The sequence below is a fragment of the Sinohyriopsis cumingii genome, chromosome 11 (assembly GCF_028554795.1).
Source record: "Sinohyriopsis cumingii isolate HCF-2022 chromosome 11, ASM2855479v2, whole genome shotgun sequence".
In the NCBI taxonomy this organism is placed as follows: Eukaryota; Metazoa; Mollusca; class Bivalvia; order Unionida; family Unionidae; genus Sinohyriopsis; species Sinohyriopsis cumingii.
The window spans coordinates 5225627-5245073 of record NC_142971.1 but is presented as its reverse complement, the minus strand read 5'-3'; the positions used below and the strand labels follow the sequence as shown (position 1 = coordinate 5245073).

General features: G+C 33.5%; 2 protein-coding genes across 2 annotated transcripts in view; one reads left to right on the top strand and one right to left on the bottom strand.

Annotated features, from left to right (window-relative positions):
- The window catches only part of LOC149787554 (uncharacterized), a 29139-nt gene extending 26729 nt beyond the window's left edge, over positions 1 to 2410 (bottom strand). Inside the window, exon 1 of the mRNA XM_089973699.1 lies at positions 2138 to 2410. Coding sequence (XP_089829825.1) covers positions 2138 to 2244 — 107 coding nt within the window. The 5' untranslated portion in view covers positions 2245 to 2410. The remainder of the gene's footprint in view (positions 1 to 2137) is intronic.
- Positions 2411 to 3945: 1535 nt separating this feature from the next.
- The window catches only part of LOC149787553 (uncharacterized), a 40488-nt gene continuing 24986 nt past the window's right edge, over positions 3946 to 19447 (top strand). Inside the window, exon 1 of the mRNA XM_089973698.1 lies at positions 3946 to 4007. The gene's annotated coding sequence lies outside the window, so the exon portion shown is untranslated. The remainder of the gene's footprint in view (positions 4008 to 19447) is intronic.

Sequence of the window (19447 nt, the reverse complement as noted above, 5' to 3'; positions counted from 1 at the left end):
ATGGAGTTCTTTGTGATGACAGCAATTCCACCTCCGCATGAATAACGGGGGGAACGACTCAATGAATATATGTATCAACTCATGGATGATTATAGACAGAATTGCCTAGAAATCACTGCTCCAGTGGCCTAGTTGTTAGAGTTAGAGTTGTCACAGGTTGGACCTCTGCCAAGTCATATCAAAGACTGATAAAAATGGTACTAGCAACTGCCTTGCTAGATGCTCAGCATTAAGAGGTTTTTGTTAGGTCTGGTTGGCCTGGTGTAAGGATAATGTGACTGGGTGGGACATCATGCTATATGTCTGCGGCATGATGCCCCAGTGATAGACATCACTATAAACTGCCATACCGCAGACATTGTAGCAATATGACTGAAAAATTGTTTAAGCTACATTAAAAATCCAAATCACACACACACCTAGAAATCATTTAAGGCAAGTACGTTTCTCCACATGCAAATAAACATATTGTGAAAAAAATCCAAATTCCAAAATAATTAAATTATATACTGCTTAATAAATTTTCTGAAACTGCCCATTGTCCTGGAGAAGTCAAGTGTTATATGTGTGATTTGGTTTTTTAATGTAGATTTAACAATTTTTCAGTCATATCACTATATCTGCAGTGCAGCAGTTTATAGTGATGTCTAGCACTGGGGCATCATGATGCAGACATGTAGCATGATTTCCCACCCAGTCACATTATCCTGACACTAGGCCAACCAGTCCTAACACTAACCTATTAATGCTGAGTGCCAAGCGAGAGAGCTGTTAGTACCATTTTTGTAAGTCTTTGGTATGACTCAACCGAGGATCGAACCCACAACCTCCCACATCTGAGGCGGACTCTCTAACCACTAAGCCACCAGAGCAGTTCTGTCAAGTGTTAACATGTTTGTATTAAATATTTCTTGTTCAATAATAACAGGTGTGACAAACCAATTCAAGATCATCAAAACTACAAACTTTTGTTGGAAATGGACATTGCTGGCTATTTAATGTTCAATAGCAACAAGTATTATGAAGCCATGCAAGATCAAGGGTAAGGCAATGTTTTGTTTAAACATTTATTGCTCTGTAAAAAATGTGTTACAAAACCATACAAGATCACAAACAAAACAAACTTTGGTCCAAAACTGACACAGTTTTACAAACCCCTACAAGATCAAGGGTAAAGCTGACTTTGTTTTGGGCCAAATCCGTAACAGGCCAAGTATGTTATGTGAAAATTTCTTAAATAACTTTGTATGTACTTAATCTGTAATGGGCCGACGTTGTTCTGGGCTGACTCCACTATCAGTGTTTCCCTTTACCCTCATTTGCACTTCAGAGACGACGATTTTTTAAAAATTTGACCCCCTGTTTTGATACCAAAGTTTTTAACACAGTATGACCCTCAGGAGATTTTTTACTCTCAGTCTTGCACCACTAGGGAATACAACGACTATGGACCGACTATGTTACGGGACATGATCTCCTATTACCATCATAAATGCCATTTTTAGTAAAATTTAAAAAAAATGGTTTGACATTACTATAAAAGTATAAATCTCACATGTTTGATTTTTCTCTTCAGTTCTTTTACTTGTTTATAATTACTGAATACTGCAAAAATCATACTGATGTATTAAATGAAATGACTATATACATAGGACATAAGATCATAAGCTGAGCACACAGTGGGCCGATTTTTAGTCGTCTTATCTCATTAAATGCTGGAAAGAAGCAAACTAAAAATATATTAAATTACTTTTATATCCATTCAAAATACAATCCTGACTAATCATGTTTTGAAAGCAGATTTTGACATGATTGGATTACATGTATTCAAAGAACTTTTAGCGTTATTTAGACGGTGCAAAAATTGTGCAGAAAGGGGGACAACTCTTTCCATATCTTACATCATTTTTCAGTGGAAGTCGCTCATTTTTAATATTTTTGGTGCAAGATACGATGAAAATTAAGAAATAACTAAACTGAGAAGGCATCTGCCAAATATATAAGGGCCAACCAAAGAATGTTCATGTTATCGAAATTAGGGTTATTTCCATTCCGACTGTCTTTCAGCGAAGATATACCTGCCGTTTTTCACAAGATTACGCAAAAACAAAAGATATCTTTTCTGAAAAATACCTACCGTGCCTCCTTTAACGGAGTTCTGGCAACAATGTCCACAAGAACATAAAACACAAACTCGAGAAGCGAGTTATAACTGAAAGAATACAGCACTTGCAGAAGCCACATTTTCAAAAACCAATAATAACCATAAAGAAATCTATAAATGTAAAGTTACACAACACTATGCTATGGATTTTTTTAAAGTTATCACTGACTATCTTTTGTTTTGTCAAATAAAATAACAGAAAAACTGTACAGTTCTATTCCGGGGGAATCCCGGAGTAGATTTAAATTTGGCATACAAAAATGGCGTCATAAATATTACGCTTGCGCATGACAAGCTTTATTTTGCATTGTGGGATAAAATAGTTAGGTTTCGTATATTCAATAAATTATATAAATGGAACGAAACAATAAGTTAATCTGCTGATACATTGTAGCATTTATGAAACTTTTTCAAATTATATATGTTAACCTGTTTACCTTAATCACAAGTCCACACATTTTTGCTTTTGTTTTTTATTCAGTTGTATCTTAGATTACAAGATAGTAGTTGACAATAGAGAAGAAAGAGCAGGGTGCGAAGATTTGTCCCTGGTAGGGATACATCCCCATACACACAACAAACAAAACCAAAAAAACGCAGAAAAAGTCACTTACCTGCGGAAAAAAGTAATAAGAAATTCGGTAAAAACAAGAAAAGAAACATGTGATAAATGTCATAATAAAATGTTATTAAGATAAAATATGGTTGTACAGGACTTAAAGCAGTATTTGCTTTTGATTATTTTATCTATTGGCATGTAAAATGAAATCTTTTTCATAGATTTCATGTCAATACAATGCAGTGCAATGGTCGAAAAGGTTGTGACATGAAAAAATGCGATTGTTGACGTTCACGTTCAATGGTGGGTTTTCAAAAACTGAGCTTCCCTTGACCGGTTTTTAATTTGTCCTGTGTGCCAGGCAAGTAGAAGTGACCATTCCACCCCTGAACACATATTATTTTAAGTCCTTTTTATTCACAATGCTGGTAATAATGAAACGACTTTTGAACTCTTTTTTTTTTGCTAAATAACTTTGTTTTAATAATGCTACTAATAATGCTACTAATACATTTATTTTAAGTTAATTAATATTAAATAAAGAATAATTTGATGGTATAATTAATCCTTTTGACTTTTTCCTGTGATATCTTTTATGTAAATGTCCTGGTTCCTTCTGGTAAGAGGATCGACGGGAACTCTTTTATCTTTAGTTTGGTTGTGTGTGTATATTAGAATTCTTTGAATCAGAGATAAAACAATTTTTAAATACGTCTGATTTCATTCAGTACAAATTACAATTTTCACAGACTTATTATTTGCAGCAAAAATAAGTCAATCTGAAATTCGTACCAAATCCAATCAATACTTTTAAAATACAAGTTATTAGACAAAGTTTTTCTTAATACATTGTCAACATTTCTGTACTAACAAAGTTAAGCAAAACATATGGGTTCTTATTGGTATGATTCCACAGACTATAAGCAGTGGAAGTAATTATTGTAATCTCTTATTTTAAAATGGCATAAAGAAAACATTTATTGTTCTAAATGTCCTTTAATAACTGTCTAATGTTTTTACTGGTTACTTAATAGCAACTTTAAAATGTTCGGACTTTTTTTAGAGCGAAATTTGACATGGATATACTCATAGTACATTCGCAGCTTTTTATGATAATTGAGATGACGATGAAAGAAGAAAATGACGATCAAAAATGAAGAAGAAGAAAAAGAAAAAAACTATGTTTCGTTTCTTTGATTGCAATATATTATACATATAACCAACAAGTTTTCCCAAGATGGCAGCTTTCGTCTGATGCACACATCATCTGCTGGTGAAAGCCAGGTAATTGTTCTTGGTATTAATGTAAATAATTGTAGTAGCATTAAAGATAAATGACGCTTTCAATAGTTTTAGAATCTGTTCATATTATTTATTCCGCAAAGAACTTAGGTGATGAAGTTCTTAAGGTCTTTGATATTGCCCTAAACAGGAGAGAGAATTCTTAGGGGTTGCCTCAACGTGTGATTGGACATGAAGATTTACCTCCGGACTGTCGGTTCGTGTGCTAATTTTGAAGCGTGTTAAAGGACGCATCATTTTCTGTAACTGAAATTCAAATAAGGTCGAGGTTGATTTTGACAATAACAATCGTAATGTACCTTTATTTAATCCTTATTCAGTCATATACAATTTTTTATTCTTTCAATGTTTTGATAGTGTCCCCATTTTTGATTGATGGGTCGGTCTTAGACGTCATGGTTGAACTCGAAGAATGTCCGAGCGACAGGCAGAATAGTTGTTTAAATGAATAAATTATTTTGTTTCTTTGTAATTTTCAACTTGGAATTAGAGTTGAAACAGTGTTATCATAGATCGTACAAGAATTTTGAAGTGACGATATTTTGATGATCATTTGGACAATTTAATAATGGGTCTTTTAAATGTTACCTAATGATGGGGTTGAGAAACATGCTTTTCTTAAACAAACAAAACAAAATACTGAAAAGAGCAGTCATCTCTGTTCATTAATAGCGACCTGCACAGGATAGCACAATTACTATAGAGGGGTAATACTGCCATAATTTTATGCATGTATTTTCAATTATTCCTTGATGTATTATTGTACATGGCTGCTTGCAAGTGCTACTTTCATAATTCTGTCCATGTATATTGTATTCTTCATTGATGCAAACTGTATATGACAGTTTGCAAGTGCTACATTCCATCTGCATTATTGTAAATGGCTGCCTGCAAGTGCTACGTTCATGATTCTAGTCATACATTTTCTATTCATGATGCAAACTATAGATGGCTGCTTGCAGTTACTTAGATCTACTTTCCTTCTGCGTCATTGTATCTTGCAGTTTGCCAACTACTGAATTGAGTAGTTTAGTTAGAATTATGTATGATCAAAAAGAGAGAAAGAGAGAATGCACCAAAACTTGCATATTTCATTAGGTTATTGTAACTATACATGTATCCTGGGCGGGTGAGAGTGTTTTTGGACAGTCTTGTTGTAACCACATGAGTTTCAGGGTGAGAGGCAGAAATTTAAACTGTTTGATGTCTAATTCATGCATAAGTTGGAATAATCAAACATAAAATTTGACCCTTGATCAGACTGGACAAATTTGGGGAGGGAAACAAGTGTTAAAAACATTACCTAAACTTTTAGAGCAGTTTTTGCTTTATTATTCTTCAAAGGAATAGCCTTTGAAAATCTTGTGGCTGCACACATTATGGTCAGGAAGTATTGTTGCTTGACTTGTTATTAGGTAAGAAACCGACAGACTACCTTTTTTTCTTCTGCTAAATGGTTCATCGAATGGTTAAATACAGGAATAGGTTGCAGATGTGCCTTAGGTATCTTCTGATTGGGGTTTCCTACCAGTTGACAAGTGTGATCAGATGTAAGGTACTTTTAAAAATCATTTATAATTTTTGGCCAATAAATATGATTCAGGATCTTGTGATAAGTCATACTGACAACAAAATGACCAGTTTTATGGGCCAACTTTCAACTGAGGAACAACAATTTGATTGCTCACTGACCATTCATCACCATCAGGTACATCAGGTGGTCTCCATTTTCTCATATTGACTTCATTTTTCACGAAGTAACAAACTGGTCCTTGGGTGGCTTCAATTTCTGAAACCCAGACTTATGTCTTCTCTGAGGAATAGTACTTGGGTGCCTATAACTCACATGAAAAATGTATTGCATTCTTATAAAGTGAAGAAACTAACTTCCTTATGAATTCCTATCAATTATTTAAATAAAATTTGTTCATTGAGAATTAGAGGGCTCTGTCTTTCCTTACTGCGATTCCGTACCTCCACTTGCCATATTCCCAAAGATTTAGCCATATCTACACCATTAGGAGTGACACACTTTTGTTAAGAGAGCCTGAACTCTCTCTCTCTCTCTCTCCTTTTTGAGTGATTAAGTCATTTTAAATTATGGAATTTACCTTATCCATTGTTCCAAAGCACGTATGTTAGGGATAACAGGCCAGATTTAAAACCTTATCTCAGGTTTATAAATATGATAGTTTTGTGAAGGTCATCACATCCTAAATATTAAAATAAAAGCAAATAAAATTTAATCCTTTTCATGGCTTTTTGCTCATAGCAAGTGCAAACAACTTATTTTATTACCAGCAACTGGCCTGATTGAGGAATCTATACTCTCCACAATATCATTGATAAAAATTACAAATAATATCGGTCCCAAAATAGACCCCTGGGGGATTCCAGCATTAATGCATTGAACATATGAGGATTTGGAATTTATAATAACTCATTTTCTTGACCATAAATAACTTTTAAAAAAACCATAATAACAGATTTCAATGAATACCAATAGATTTTAATTTTGAGAGCAAGCCTTTGTGCCAGACTGTTGAAAGCCTTGCTAAAAATATTGAATAAAAAGGGTCTTAATCTTTTTCTTGGTCTGTTGCCGAACAAGTTGTATTGTATATGTCTGTTAACTGAGGTGTTTTTGAATCGCCCGGTGAAAAACCTGACTGATTATGTGGAATTATGCCATGTTGAACCATATAATGGTTGAAGTATTTATATACACACCTCTCAAAACCTTTAGGGGGGCGCTGAGTGGTCACCATTACCGGTCACTGCCATCTCACCACTGTCTGCATGTATTTAAGTTTTGGGCTCGGCCGGTTTGTGTACCTGAGAAAGTTTGCTAGTAGCTTATCATGGGTCGGTGGTTCTTTGCAGGGTTTTCCCAGGTTCTTCTTTTACCATTTATACTGGCTGCCTTGTATAGCCTATCTTGTGCTGAAAAATGGCGTTAAACCCTATAACAACAACAACAAAACTTTTAGACAAAGTACATAGTAAAGATACCGGACGATAGTTTGAAACAGTGGTTTTAGAACCTTTCTTATACACAGGCACTATGTTTGCCTGTTTCCAGTGATCTGGAAACACTAAAGTTTGTAGGGATATATTGAATAAGCGGCATAGTGGATATTTAATTAATTGTGCATTTTTTTGTAGCAGTTTATAATACAGTAAGTCAGGGTCACTTGCTTTCAATGGACTTAAACCTAATAAGTATAAACATCATCCTCTGTTATTTCAATCTCATAAAGTGGAAGATATATTAAATCTCGTGAATTTGTGGTAAATTTTCAGTTTGTATAGTTGACTGCTCACGAAAGAAAAAGTTAAAAACTAATATTTTCTTTGTCCTCAGTTATAACCTTATCATCCACAATAAAATATTTGCTTGATTTCCTTTTTGACTTTCTTTGAATTTTCAACCAGTCTTTTGACTTTCCATGTGAGTTCCTGATTCTTTCCATCAGAGTGTTGTAATAATTCTTTTTAGACTTACTAATCTCGTTAATTACTGTGTTCTACTTTTGCCTGTAGAGAAACCATTGCCTGGAATTTTGTGTACATTTACCTTGGTTCTACAGTTGTTTTCTCTGCCTTATTAGTTTCCATTTTTATGCATCCAAGGTGGATCATGTTTGTGAATAATAACATGCTTGTGTGGTACACATTTCCTTAATGTGTCCTGGATGATGCTTGTTAAATTCTCAACACTGATGTTGACATTATTTTCATTACATATAATTACATTGTTCCAAGTGAAAGATAGAGTATTGAATTCAAAAGAGTATAATTCCCTTCGTCATATAAACAGATTTCTCTTTTGTAGCATGGTAATTTTGAGATGATGAATTTGAATGTGTCATGTATAAGACATTCGTAATGAAATGTGCCCAAAAAATGGCCAGAGTTTACAAAGTTAGGGTTTGATACCAAAATAAGATCAGTCATGGTCTTCAAATGCTCTATAAAATTTGTTATGTTGGTTATTAACTGGTGAAGATTACTTGACTGGCGCACCAATGAAATTCTGATATTTGGAAGGAGGCAGTTTTCATTTAAATCTCCCATTAAAATTATATAGTCATGGTTAGTGGGTTGGGCTTTTTCTATATTTAATTTGATATGATCCCAAACAGATAATCACAACTGGGCAGTCTGTAAATTGATGCTGTTAACACATTAACCCCTGGAGATATTTGTCATTTTTGCCTGAAAATCGAGTAGGAAACACATTTTGAAAGCTATTTCTGAATAGACTTGAAAACACCAAATCCCCGGTCATCTTTCAATAACATACTGTCTAGTTGTTTAGAAACATCATTTTTCGTTGGCTATTTGACTCGTGCATGAGCAGAACGGTAACAGTTGGACATGTTTTTTTTTTTGTTTTTTTGCTAAATGTAGCCATTATTTTAGTATGGAGACCACTCTTTATTCCAAATGCCCATCTTATCCTACTTTTTGCAAAGGCTCATCTGTCTGTTTGCAGTTCATACCGGTTTGCCTTAGATCTGAGACCAAAAAGTCTAAAATCCAAACACAAAATCGGATTCCGACCACAGGTGAATTTTGGGTTAAAAAAAATCAAGTCCAAAAAATTAGTTTTTTTTATCTGTATTTTATAGTGCAACTATATATTCCACATTATTTGGTATCAATGTAGAGCTACATCTGTCTACCTTTCTATAATACCACCCACTTTAGTTCATCCTGCGTGACCATGACGCTACAGAGCTCAGCAGTAGGCTACTACCTCCTGCCCCGTAAAGTCGTCGCTAGAGGTTAATGTGTTAACAAGTTCTTCCCTTTAATATAAATTTCTATCCAAATGCATTCAAGGTCAGGATGGTCCAAGTCAGACATTTGAACTGCTGGAATATTTATACATAAATAGCCAAGCCACTGCTAAGAGTAGCTCTACCCTTCCTAAATGTTTCTGAAAAGTTTGAAATAACTATTTCACAAGTGAATATCAAAACATCAAACTCTTTCACATTTGCATTTTTCCAGTAAAGCTTAGGTTTAAGACTTTGATCATTAAGGTACATGCAGTTAAGATAATTTCTCCAGGTTTCCGGACAAGGATTTGGTTCTATCCCTGATATCAATAATAGAATGCTTAACCAAAACATTAATGCATATTGAGAACTGTAAAATTCTTAAATGAAAAATTGCAACTAAATGTTGTAAATAAGTGTTAAGTTGCATTAAGTCATAAGAAAATAATAAATTACAGATAACAGTTGAACTTACAGAGTACCGATTACATAAAATGATTCTAAAATATAACAACTTATTCCAATAGTGCCCCATTACCATATATATATACACGTATATAAGAACACCATTAATGTTATTATTAAGTCAAAACAACCTCTTACATTCATGCATAGGAGGCAGTGGAACAAGCCATGGCTAGTCTATACTGCATAATAAAGATTGACATTAATTTCTGCCCTCAGAGTGGGGGTGTGTTTTCCACAGCTGTTCACTGAATCTGCACATACAGACTTCAGGGTGAGTGCAAGTGATAGTAAACACATCTGTATAAACATGCATGTAAATCGCAGCCAGCTTCTTTGGGAATATTTGGACTTGACTATAAATACAAACATAACTAAGTGTGCTGCAAACATAAACAAGCATATTGAGACAGTGAAATTTTTTCTAAACACGATAGATAAATAAATAAATGGTAATAAGAGGTAATACTATTAAAATTGGTAAACCCCTCTTGGGCAACATTTTCTCATGGGATACAATCAAAATAACATTAAAATTAAACTCTTCATTTGATGTGGCCATTCAAATAAATAAATGAAATGTGTAGCAAACATTAATACTCATAGCTTCTGTCTGTTATCAAGTCTGGATGTATTTACAACATATAAGTATTACATATTTAAGATAACATTGATGATGATTTATGTGATTCACTGTTGCATCATTGAGGATATTGCTGTAGATGAATTTTTACGCGCTGATATGAACTTGAAGGCAAAAGATGACCATCAATGCCCATGTTGTGAGTTGCGTAACTGTTCCATCTCTCTTTTTGATGATCATTTTGCAATCTTTTGCATGATATTCTTTGTTTTATTCACAATCCTCATGTACTTCTCTTATTGGGTTGGGGTTTGAATACCAGTTAGACTCAATACACCATATATTGAATACTCTGTCATTGTGAGTATTGATGTGAGCCTTCTCACTGGTTCTCAAGTGACTTGATCCTTTCATTCTTTTTTTCAAGCTATGTATGAACTATAGCAACTGAAGCTTTCAGACTCTGAATTTCACTAGAAACCTTTGGCACTTGGCCCTCAACTGAAGCTTGTAGTATATGCTATGGCTTATTATGGGGGTTTAATCAAAGGCTTTTTTCTACCTTCTTGGTTTTTTCACCCAGGATCCAGAAAGGTGACTTGAAATGTGCATCTGATGATCAGAGGGTAACATAATTATGAAATTTTGTGACTCTTATTGTTATTATTATAACGTTTTTGCTCTTGTAGCAAAATAAGAAAATATTCATAGGGCATAAGTGACTTGCATACTTCTAAAATCCTTGTTACAGATTATTTGTTATTTTGTTTATTTTGCCTCTCCATTGCTAAAGATATATTGGCAAAATAATTATCATCAGTCCCGGTGAGTATAGGTATATGCCATATTTTATCTTCTTATGTGTGTCAATTAAATGCATTGGGTGGGTGAACTTTAGGATAGGTCAGTTTACAGTTAAGTTTGCCAGCTTTGATTTAGAGTAATGAACTATCTGAATGTCTTTATAGAGTGAACTGACAGCTATCAAAACCTGTCAGAAAACTATTGGGATTGATGCATTTTTTCTGACTCCGTTTCAGCACATAGCTATCCTGTTAGTGGTATTGCCTTGGGTGCTAAAGTTGTCAACTCACCACAGGCTAAATAAGATTATATAATTGTTATTTGAGCTTCTCAAGAGATGTTTACCCGAGGGTCAGGTGTTTATCAAGCTTTGGTGAACCTTTTGTTTCATTATAGGAATGAAGAAAGTGTACATATATCAAAGGCACATGTACCTCAAGGGTAAATTGTTGGACCCATTATCTTCAATGTTTTTATTAATTACCTTTTCTCTTTCATAGATAAATCTGATCTTTATAAATATTCAACTGGCAATACACTAACATATGTACTATATAAATTGGATCAAGTAGTTCTCAAACAAAAGCTTGACCTGGTAAAAATACTGAAGAATGCCTGCAGACTTTCTCTGTCAGTGAGACCAATATCTCATGTGACGATTTGGTTTAACTCATGGGAGTCACATTAGACTCTGTCCAAAAGTTTTATCAGCAGATCACTGAAATATGCCTGAAAGCTTATCAACAGCTAAATATGCCCTTACAGATTGGAAAATGTCTAACAAGTGAAGGATAACTGGCTGTACATGTGTATCACTCATTCATTTACCATGGTAAGTTTGAGCTAATGTTTCCCAACCTGGCATTTCACTGGTTTCACTAATATGAATAAACTTGAAAACTGCATGAAAGAATTGCTTATGATAAATATAGGAAATCCTACATGTAGCTACTTCATTTGGCTAATCTTTCAGCTCTGTATGCAAGGTAGAAGACCATCATATGACATTTAACTTTTCAGGATTCTAAACAAGCATTGTGTCACCTACTCAAATGATCTTGTAGTTTAACAGATCTTTTGGGTATATAAACACCATTGAGATTCCATGTTTATAAACAACCAGGTATGGTCTTCAGTCTCTCAGGTATGCAGCAGCAAGATGTTAGAACTTTCTATTAAATGAAATTGGCAATGCCACAGCTTTTAAACAGTTTCAGTATCTTTTGATGACCAGGTCTGCGTGCAATTTGTGTAAATGTTTGATATGTGTAAACATAAAGATCTTGCTGTTGTTAATATATTTGTAAATCTTGCATGTTGTTTTTGCTTGTTTTATATGTACAAAAATTGTTTTTAAATCCTCCTGCATGCATAGTGTTTTGTTTTCTAATTACTTTTAGAATTGACTTGTTACATGGTGGTTGTGGTTATCGTTTGGAGGATTATTATTCCCCAGCTGGATTAAATTATAGGAAAAAAATATGAAAGTAATGAATGGAATAACAGATCTGAGCAGAGATATAAAATAGAAACAACGTGAGCCCCCATATGTAAAACGTAACATTTTAATCATTACATAAACAAAATGAGATTGAACATGACATTTGAATTATACACTCTCACTTAGAAATAAAATTTCCAAATTTATGAAAAGTATGTAATTAGCTGTTCCATTTATACCCAAACCAGTCCTTCCAAATTTAATGTTGGTTACAAATTACATTTGCCTTATTCCTTTCTCTCTCTCTCTCTCTCTCTCTCTCCTCCTTTTGGATCATCAACTTTAATTTTTCTGGCAATTTGCCTCTGTATGTGTACGTATATATGAAGCTATCTCCCTCTAAGTTAAAATAAATAACAGACAATCCAAATATTGTCAGATTTTTACCTCTGGAATTGAACACTAGTTGCAGTCTCATCATAATTCAACAGAAACTAAGGCTGCTATGGGTTGTTTTGCAGCCTGACAGCAGATACACAAACCCTAGTACAGGAAGATTAATGTTTCTCCCTACTGGCTATTCAATATCCCAAATTGAACTATAATATAAACTAAACATAATATACCATTACTACATAAAACGGTGGACAAAAAATCCACTGACTGGACTAAATGTCAGCTGGTAGGCACTCTTAATGCTTATAAACTACCATTGATTCTTGGTTAACAAATTTCATATCTTAATTGTACAAATGAATTAACAAAATACACTTCATATCTTAGCTACAGTACTTGCTAATGATTCATTTGCATAACACTTCCAGCCATATAAATTTCTAGCCTACTTGATTCATATCATTAAAGTCAGATAATGTTACGTATATCTGATTTAATTCATATTTATTTTAATTTAATTGTCAGTTTAAATTTTGTATTCAGTTAAATGCTATTATAATGTAAATTTATTCACTGGAGATTATATTTTTCCAGCAAATCAGTTGGCCTGAATCATTCTTTTGTAAACACTAGGTGTTGACCTAGAACCTGACCTTGATTCAAAATTAGTAGCAACCACGTAAATAAGTTATATTTGTTAAATTTTAAAAAGCTTGTTGTTTTCACTCTTTCTGTGTTACTGTTTATTAGAGTATAAACAAGTGACATAAGAAAATTGGGTGCATGTCCTAAGGATAAATTAGAATTTTGGATAGAATATTTCAGAAAACTGTTCTTTTTTTTTAAATTTGAATGTTCCTTGCTTTTGAAATCTTAGTGAAATCGGCAATCTTTTTCTAAAATATCATCAAAGTAGAGATTTTTTTTGAATTTTTACTCAGAAATGGTTGGAAATACAGCTAAAAAGGTTGGAATTAGAGATAAGACAGGTTCACTTTCAGGTAGAAAAGATGCAGATGGAAAGAGATGGAAGTAAGATGAATAAAGTTTAAAAAAGAGATGGAGGTAAAACGGATGGAGTTGCAAAAAGAGAGTGAGGAGAGAGAAGGCAAATGCAGTTACAATTTGAGAAAGAGAAGAAAGAAAAACAAATGCAATTGGAAGAAAGAAAGACATTCAGTTACAAAAAGAACAGATACAGTTACAAAGAGAGATGGAAGTAATGGAAAAGGATGAAAGGGAATTTCAAATTCAGTTAAAAGAATTGGAGCTAATAAAAGGAAAACAATCTCCTACTTTTGATGTTTTAAGAAATATCAAGTTAGTACCTTCTTTTCTGGAAGAAGTAGACAGATATTATTTTCGTTTTGAAAGAATTGCCAAGTTTTAAGTGGCCATGAGAGTACTGGACTCTATTATTGCAATGTGTACTCACTGGTAGAGCTCGTGATATTTACATTTCACTGTCACTAGAACAAAGTGCTGACTATGATATAGTTAAGGACTATATCTTGATGGGTTATGAGTTAGTCCCTGAAGCTTATCGCCAAAAATTCAGAAACTATTAAAAAAAAGAAGCTGACCAGACCTATGTCGAATTTGCATGAGAAAAAGCATGACAATTTAATAGATGGTGCTCTTCTAGAAAGGTTAATAAAGATAACGAAGTCTCAGACAACTCAAAGAAGAGTTTAAGAACTGCACCCTTAGTGACATTAGAGTCTATCTTGACGAACATAATGTCGAAACCTTGGAAAATGCTGCTCGTGTCGCTGACAATTATGCTTTTAGCTCATAAAGTTTTATTGTAAACAAGACTTCTACTCAACAGCCTTCTGGCAGAAAAGTATTTCAGCCTAATACAAGCCCTTCTAAAACTCAAACTGGCACAACTTCTAAAAATCAGACTTCAGAGAAGTTTGATTCTAGATCTTTGTCTCTTCCTACTTATTGCAAGAAAAAAGGACTCGTTATTTCTGATTGCTACAAATTGAAAAATAGGCATCAGAATCAACACAGACCTATTCCAAATGCTCTTATTCCTAAGAGGTCAAGGTCACAGTCTTGTATTGAAAGCAATAAATTTGTTGGGTCTAATAAACCCCAGTCTGATTTGATAATGGTGAAGTATGAACCATTCATATCGAAGGGTTCTATATCACTCTTTTGTGATTCGGCCAATCCTATCCCTATTAAAATTTTAAGAGACACAGGAGCTTCTCAGTCTTTTATTGTCAGGTACTTGCCTTTTTCTGAGAAGTCTTCTAATGAGAGTGTTCTTATTCAGGGAGTAGAGTGCAGCATTGTTAATGTTCGTCTCCATTGTGTAAATCTGTCATCAGATTTAGACTCAGGACCCATGACAATTGGAATGGTCTCTGTTTTACCCATTGAGGGCATTCATTTATTACTAGGCAACGACCTAGCTGGAGACAAGGTTGTGGTTAATCCACTTGTTACTGACAAGCTTTGCTTGGATCAGAAAGTTGATCCAATTGAGAAAAAAATTCCCTGATGTTTTTCCAGCTTGTGCAGTTACCAGAGCTGTGGCAAAGAAAGCTCACGAGAATGATGTTGATAAGTAAAGTATTCATTTAGTTGACACATGTACTGGTCAGGATTTTGATGAGGCCACTTTCACTCCTTGTTTGGATTAATCAGAATGTATTGATCACAGTGATCCTCTTTTAACGACTCGTGTCTTTATTCTAATCAGGGTGATAATGGACAATCACTTGTAGTTGAACATGAAAACGATCCTGAGATCTCTTGTTTCTTTCAGAAGACCATTAGTGAAACTGAAGCTATGGAAGTTCCTGTCTGTTATTTCATTAAAAATGGAATTCTTATGAGAAAATGGAGACCTCCCGAGGTACCTGCTGATGACGAATGGTCAGTGAATTATCAGATTGTAGTTCCAAAACCTTACAGACAGGAAATACTTAGTCTGGTCCATGAAATTCCATTGATTGGTCATTTAGGGACCAATACAACTTATCACAAGATCTTAACTCACTTTTATTGCCCAAAAATCACAAGTGATGCTGGTAAATACTGTAGATCTTGTCATACCTGTCAAATGGTTGGAAAACCAAATCAGAAATTCCCAGAGCTCATCTACAACCTATTCCTGCCTTTGACAAACCATTCAGTAGAATTATGATAGATTGTGTTGGTCCCTTGCCTAAGACCAAGAGGCAATTCCCTTGAGGACTATAAAATCTAAAACAATAGTAAAAGCTTCGATAAAGTCTTTTACTCAATTTGGCTATTTTAACTCTATTCAGTCGGGTCAAGGGTTAAATTTTAGATCTGGAACTTTTCAGCCTATTATGCTTCAATTTGGCATTCAGCAATTCAAGTCAAAAGTGAAGTTATGGTTTGACAGAACTTTAATGCAGAGAACTTTTGAGTTTTGTAATAATGGAGTTCTGTCTCTCATGCTCATTTTTCAAATTTTTATCCAGATTAGATATTATGGCCCTTACAAAGTTAAGAAGAAAATGAATGAGTTCTATTATAATATTAGTGCTATTGAGATCTAAATAAATTATAGGAGTACTAGTATACTGAAAGAGAAGCCAGGTTAAACATGAAATTAGTTTAGTTGTATCCCACTCAGTGAAGATTTAAGTGAAGGAATATCATCAGATTCTACTGATATTGGAGTGACAAATCTTTGGAATTCAGAAATTATGAAAGAGCTGGACCAGAAACTTTCACATTTGCAAGAGCTAGAAAGAAATGCACTTAAACAGTTATTATTTGAATAAGAGCACTTTATTTCCAGATGTTCCTACAAGGACAAATGTTTTTTTTCCATGAAGTTGAAATTGTACATTTCAAACCTGTCAAGCAACACCCATACAGGATGAACCCTCTCAAACAGGAATACTTGAAAAAGAAAATTCAGCATTTGCTGGAGAATGATTTTATATAGCCCAGCAAAAGTGACTGGAGTTCACCATGCATACTTGTTCCAAAACCAGATTAAACTTTCTGTATGTGTACTGATTATAGGAAGGTGAATAGTGTGACAAAAACATTCATTCCCATTACCAAGAATCAGTGACTGTATTGATAAGATCGGGAATGCTAAGTATGTCACCAAATTTGACCTGATGAAATGATTTTGGCAGATTTCACTAACAGAAAGAGCAAAGGAAATTTCAGCATTCGTGACTCCAGATGCACTTTACCAATATAAAGTAATGCCATTTGGGTTGAAAGGGTCACCAATTACAGTTCAATACATCGATGTCATCATCTACAATGACACCTGGAAAGAACATTTAGCAACAATTCTGAAATTCTCTGACAGACTTACAGATGCGTGTTTGACAATTTATCTAAAAGTGAGTTCTGCCGTGCTAGTGTTACTTTCCTAGGACACATTAATAAAAAGCAACTAATGAGATTAGGCCAGGTAATACAGAAAATTTTGTTTCAATTTTTCTATAATTGCTGAACCCCTGGCAAATTTATTAAGAAAAACAAGTTTCTTTGGACTGAAAAATGTCAGGAGGCTTTTGACAAGTTGAAAGCCATACTTAAAAGCGTGTCAGTTCTTACAGCTTCAAATTTCAGCCAATCTTTTAAACTGTCTGTCGATGCAAGCGATGTTAGAGTTGGAGCAGTTTTGATTCAAGAAGGTGAAAGTGGTATTGATCATCCAGTGTGCTATTATTCTAAGATATTAAATAAGCACCAAAGAAAGTATTCAACAATCAAGAAGGAATGTTTGGCATTGATATTGGCACTACAACATTTTGAAGTTTACCGTAGTTCATCTCCTTCTTCGATTATTGTGTTTAGTGACCACAACCCCTTTACTTTCATTGGCAAGATGAAAAATAAAAATAAAAGACTACTAAGGTGGAGTTTGTTGTTAAAGTAATATGATCATGACATCAGGCATGTCAAAGGAAAAGATAATTTAGTAGCAGATGAACTTTCCCATGTATAGAATGATCAATGATATTATTTCATGTACACTGTTTGTAATTCATAAAAGTACTTATGTTTTTCTTTAAATTCATGTATAATTAATCTATGGTAAAAATAAAGATTTATCATATAAATCTTTCTTTCTTTTAGGGGGGAAGGTGTTTTGTATATCTGATTTAATTCATATTTATTAAAATTTAATTGTTTGTCAGTTTTAATATTTTTATTTTATTATATGCTATTAAAATGTAAATTTATTCACTGGATATGATATTTTTCCAGTAATTCATTTGACCTGAATCATTCTTTCATAAACACCAGGTGTTGACCTAGACCCTGACCTTGAGTCAAAATTAGTAGCAACCATGTAAATAAGTTCTATTTTTATTTTAAAATGATTGGTTGTTGTCGAGGTCATGATTTTAGATATAAACAATTTTTATTTTTTTATTCTCTGAGTCTAATCAAATCCATATTCTGTGTACGTGATTTTTTTAATATGTAAACACCGTCATGTGGCCCTGTGTTTTGCAATTCCAGTTTTTCCATTACTGCACATCTGTTATTTTTAATAGAGATGCATAAAGAGAGATTTCTCAGTTTTGGGCTTTTTATACTGATGTTAAGTTATTTTGTTGTAACTAGATTTTGAGTTATAATTTTCTTCAGATCAGTTGGATTTCAAAAGGATTAAGTCTTTTTTCTCTGGAAATATTTTGAGGAGTGCTCATGCAGAAATTCTGGAAAGACATTGCTTACAAATTTAATTTGGATTTCCAACAGCAGAGTGTCATTATTTGTATTTCTACAAAGAACTGTAGACTTCAACACTACATATTACAGCATACGTCATAGTCTTCCATCTTGGATTCTTCATCAAGATTCGAACGTGAAATCAGTAGAACATTTTTGTTATTAGGACTACTAAAATTGTATTCTCTGATTATTTTTAGATCATTTTTGGATTTGATTCTGTAAAACCGTAAGTTCATATTTTTTTTCATTTTTACAGAATTTTTCCAGGGAAATAAATTATTGTATTTTTAAAAGCATGTTGTTTTCACTCTTTCTTGTGCTACTGTTCATTAGAGCCTAAACACCTAACAATGAATTCACACAGTATTCTCTCAAACTTGTGTCAGTAAAGTAATGCATGGAATTCCTGGTCTGAACAAGTCGTACAACATTCAAGGTAAATGTGTTATGTATATTTAGTTTGCATTGTTTGATTGTTGGATTTTCTTTTAATTTTTTTATTTCATGTGTATGGGTTTAATCTCTGGATCATTAGTAATAGAAGTAAAAATGTTTATTTGGGTCTTGGTCTAGGTTATTGGAATTCCCCATACTTGATATAGTCCAGATTATCTTATTATAATTTTAGTAACAGACTTTCTAATTATAACTAACATTTTAATTTGTAAATATTAAGAAGTTTCTAGAAGGTCATTTTCCATTAGATAATAGTTCTTTTTAGAAAATGCTAATTGTGACCTGAGGTCAATTAGAGGACTATATAATCTTGTCACTGGAAAGATGGTCATTTGTGCTTTAAGAATTATCAGAATCAATTTTGTATTAATGTTGTGTCCAGATGTTCATTAGACCTGGAATTTACTTCTTGAAATTATTTAATTCAGTGATTATTTTCTCCAGTAATACAAAGCGCTCATAAAAAATTAACATTCTTCAACAGAAACATCCACTGGGATTTATAGTTAATTCAAACCAGGAATTATATGACTGTTTCAAGGAAAGACAGTTGGTACAACAACATGATACAGGCTGCCACAGGCACATCAACACCTTCAGCATTGGACTTGATTTGGATTTCTACTTAAGCTTATTTATAATTGTTATTATTAGGACTTGTCTGTAATTATAGGAATATTTTGGGATTTAATTCACAACACTGTACATTCTTTTTTCATTTTCACTTTGTATTCTAGAGAATTTTAGAAAGCTTGTTGCTTTTCACTCTTTTCTGTTAATTGTTTTA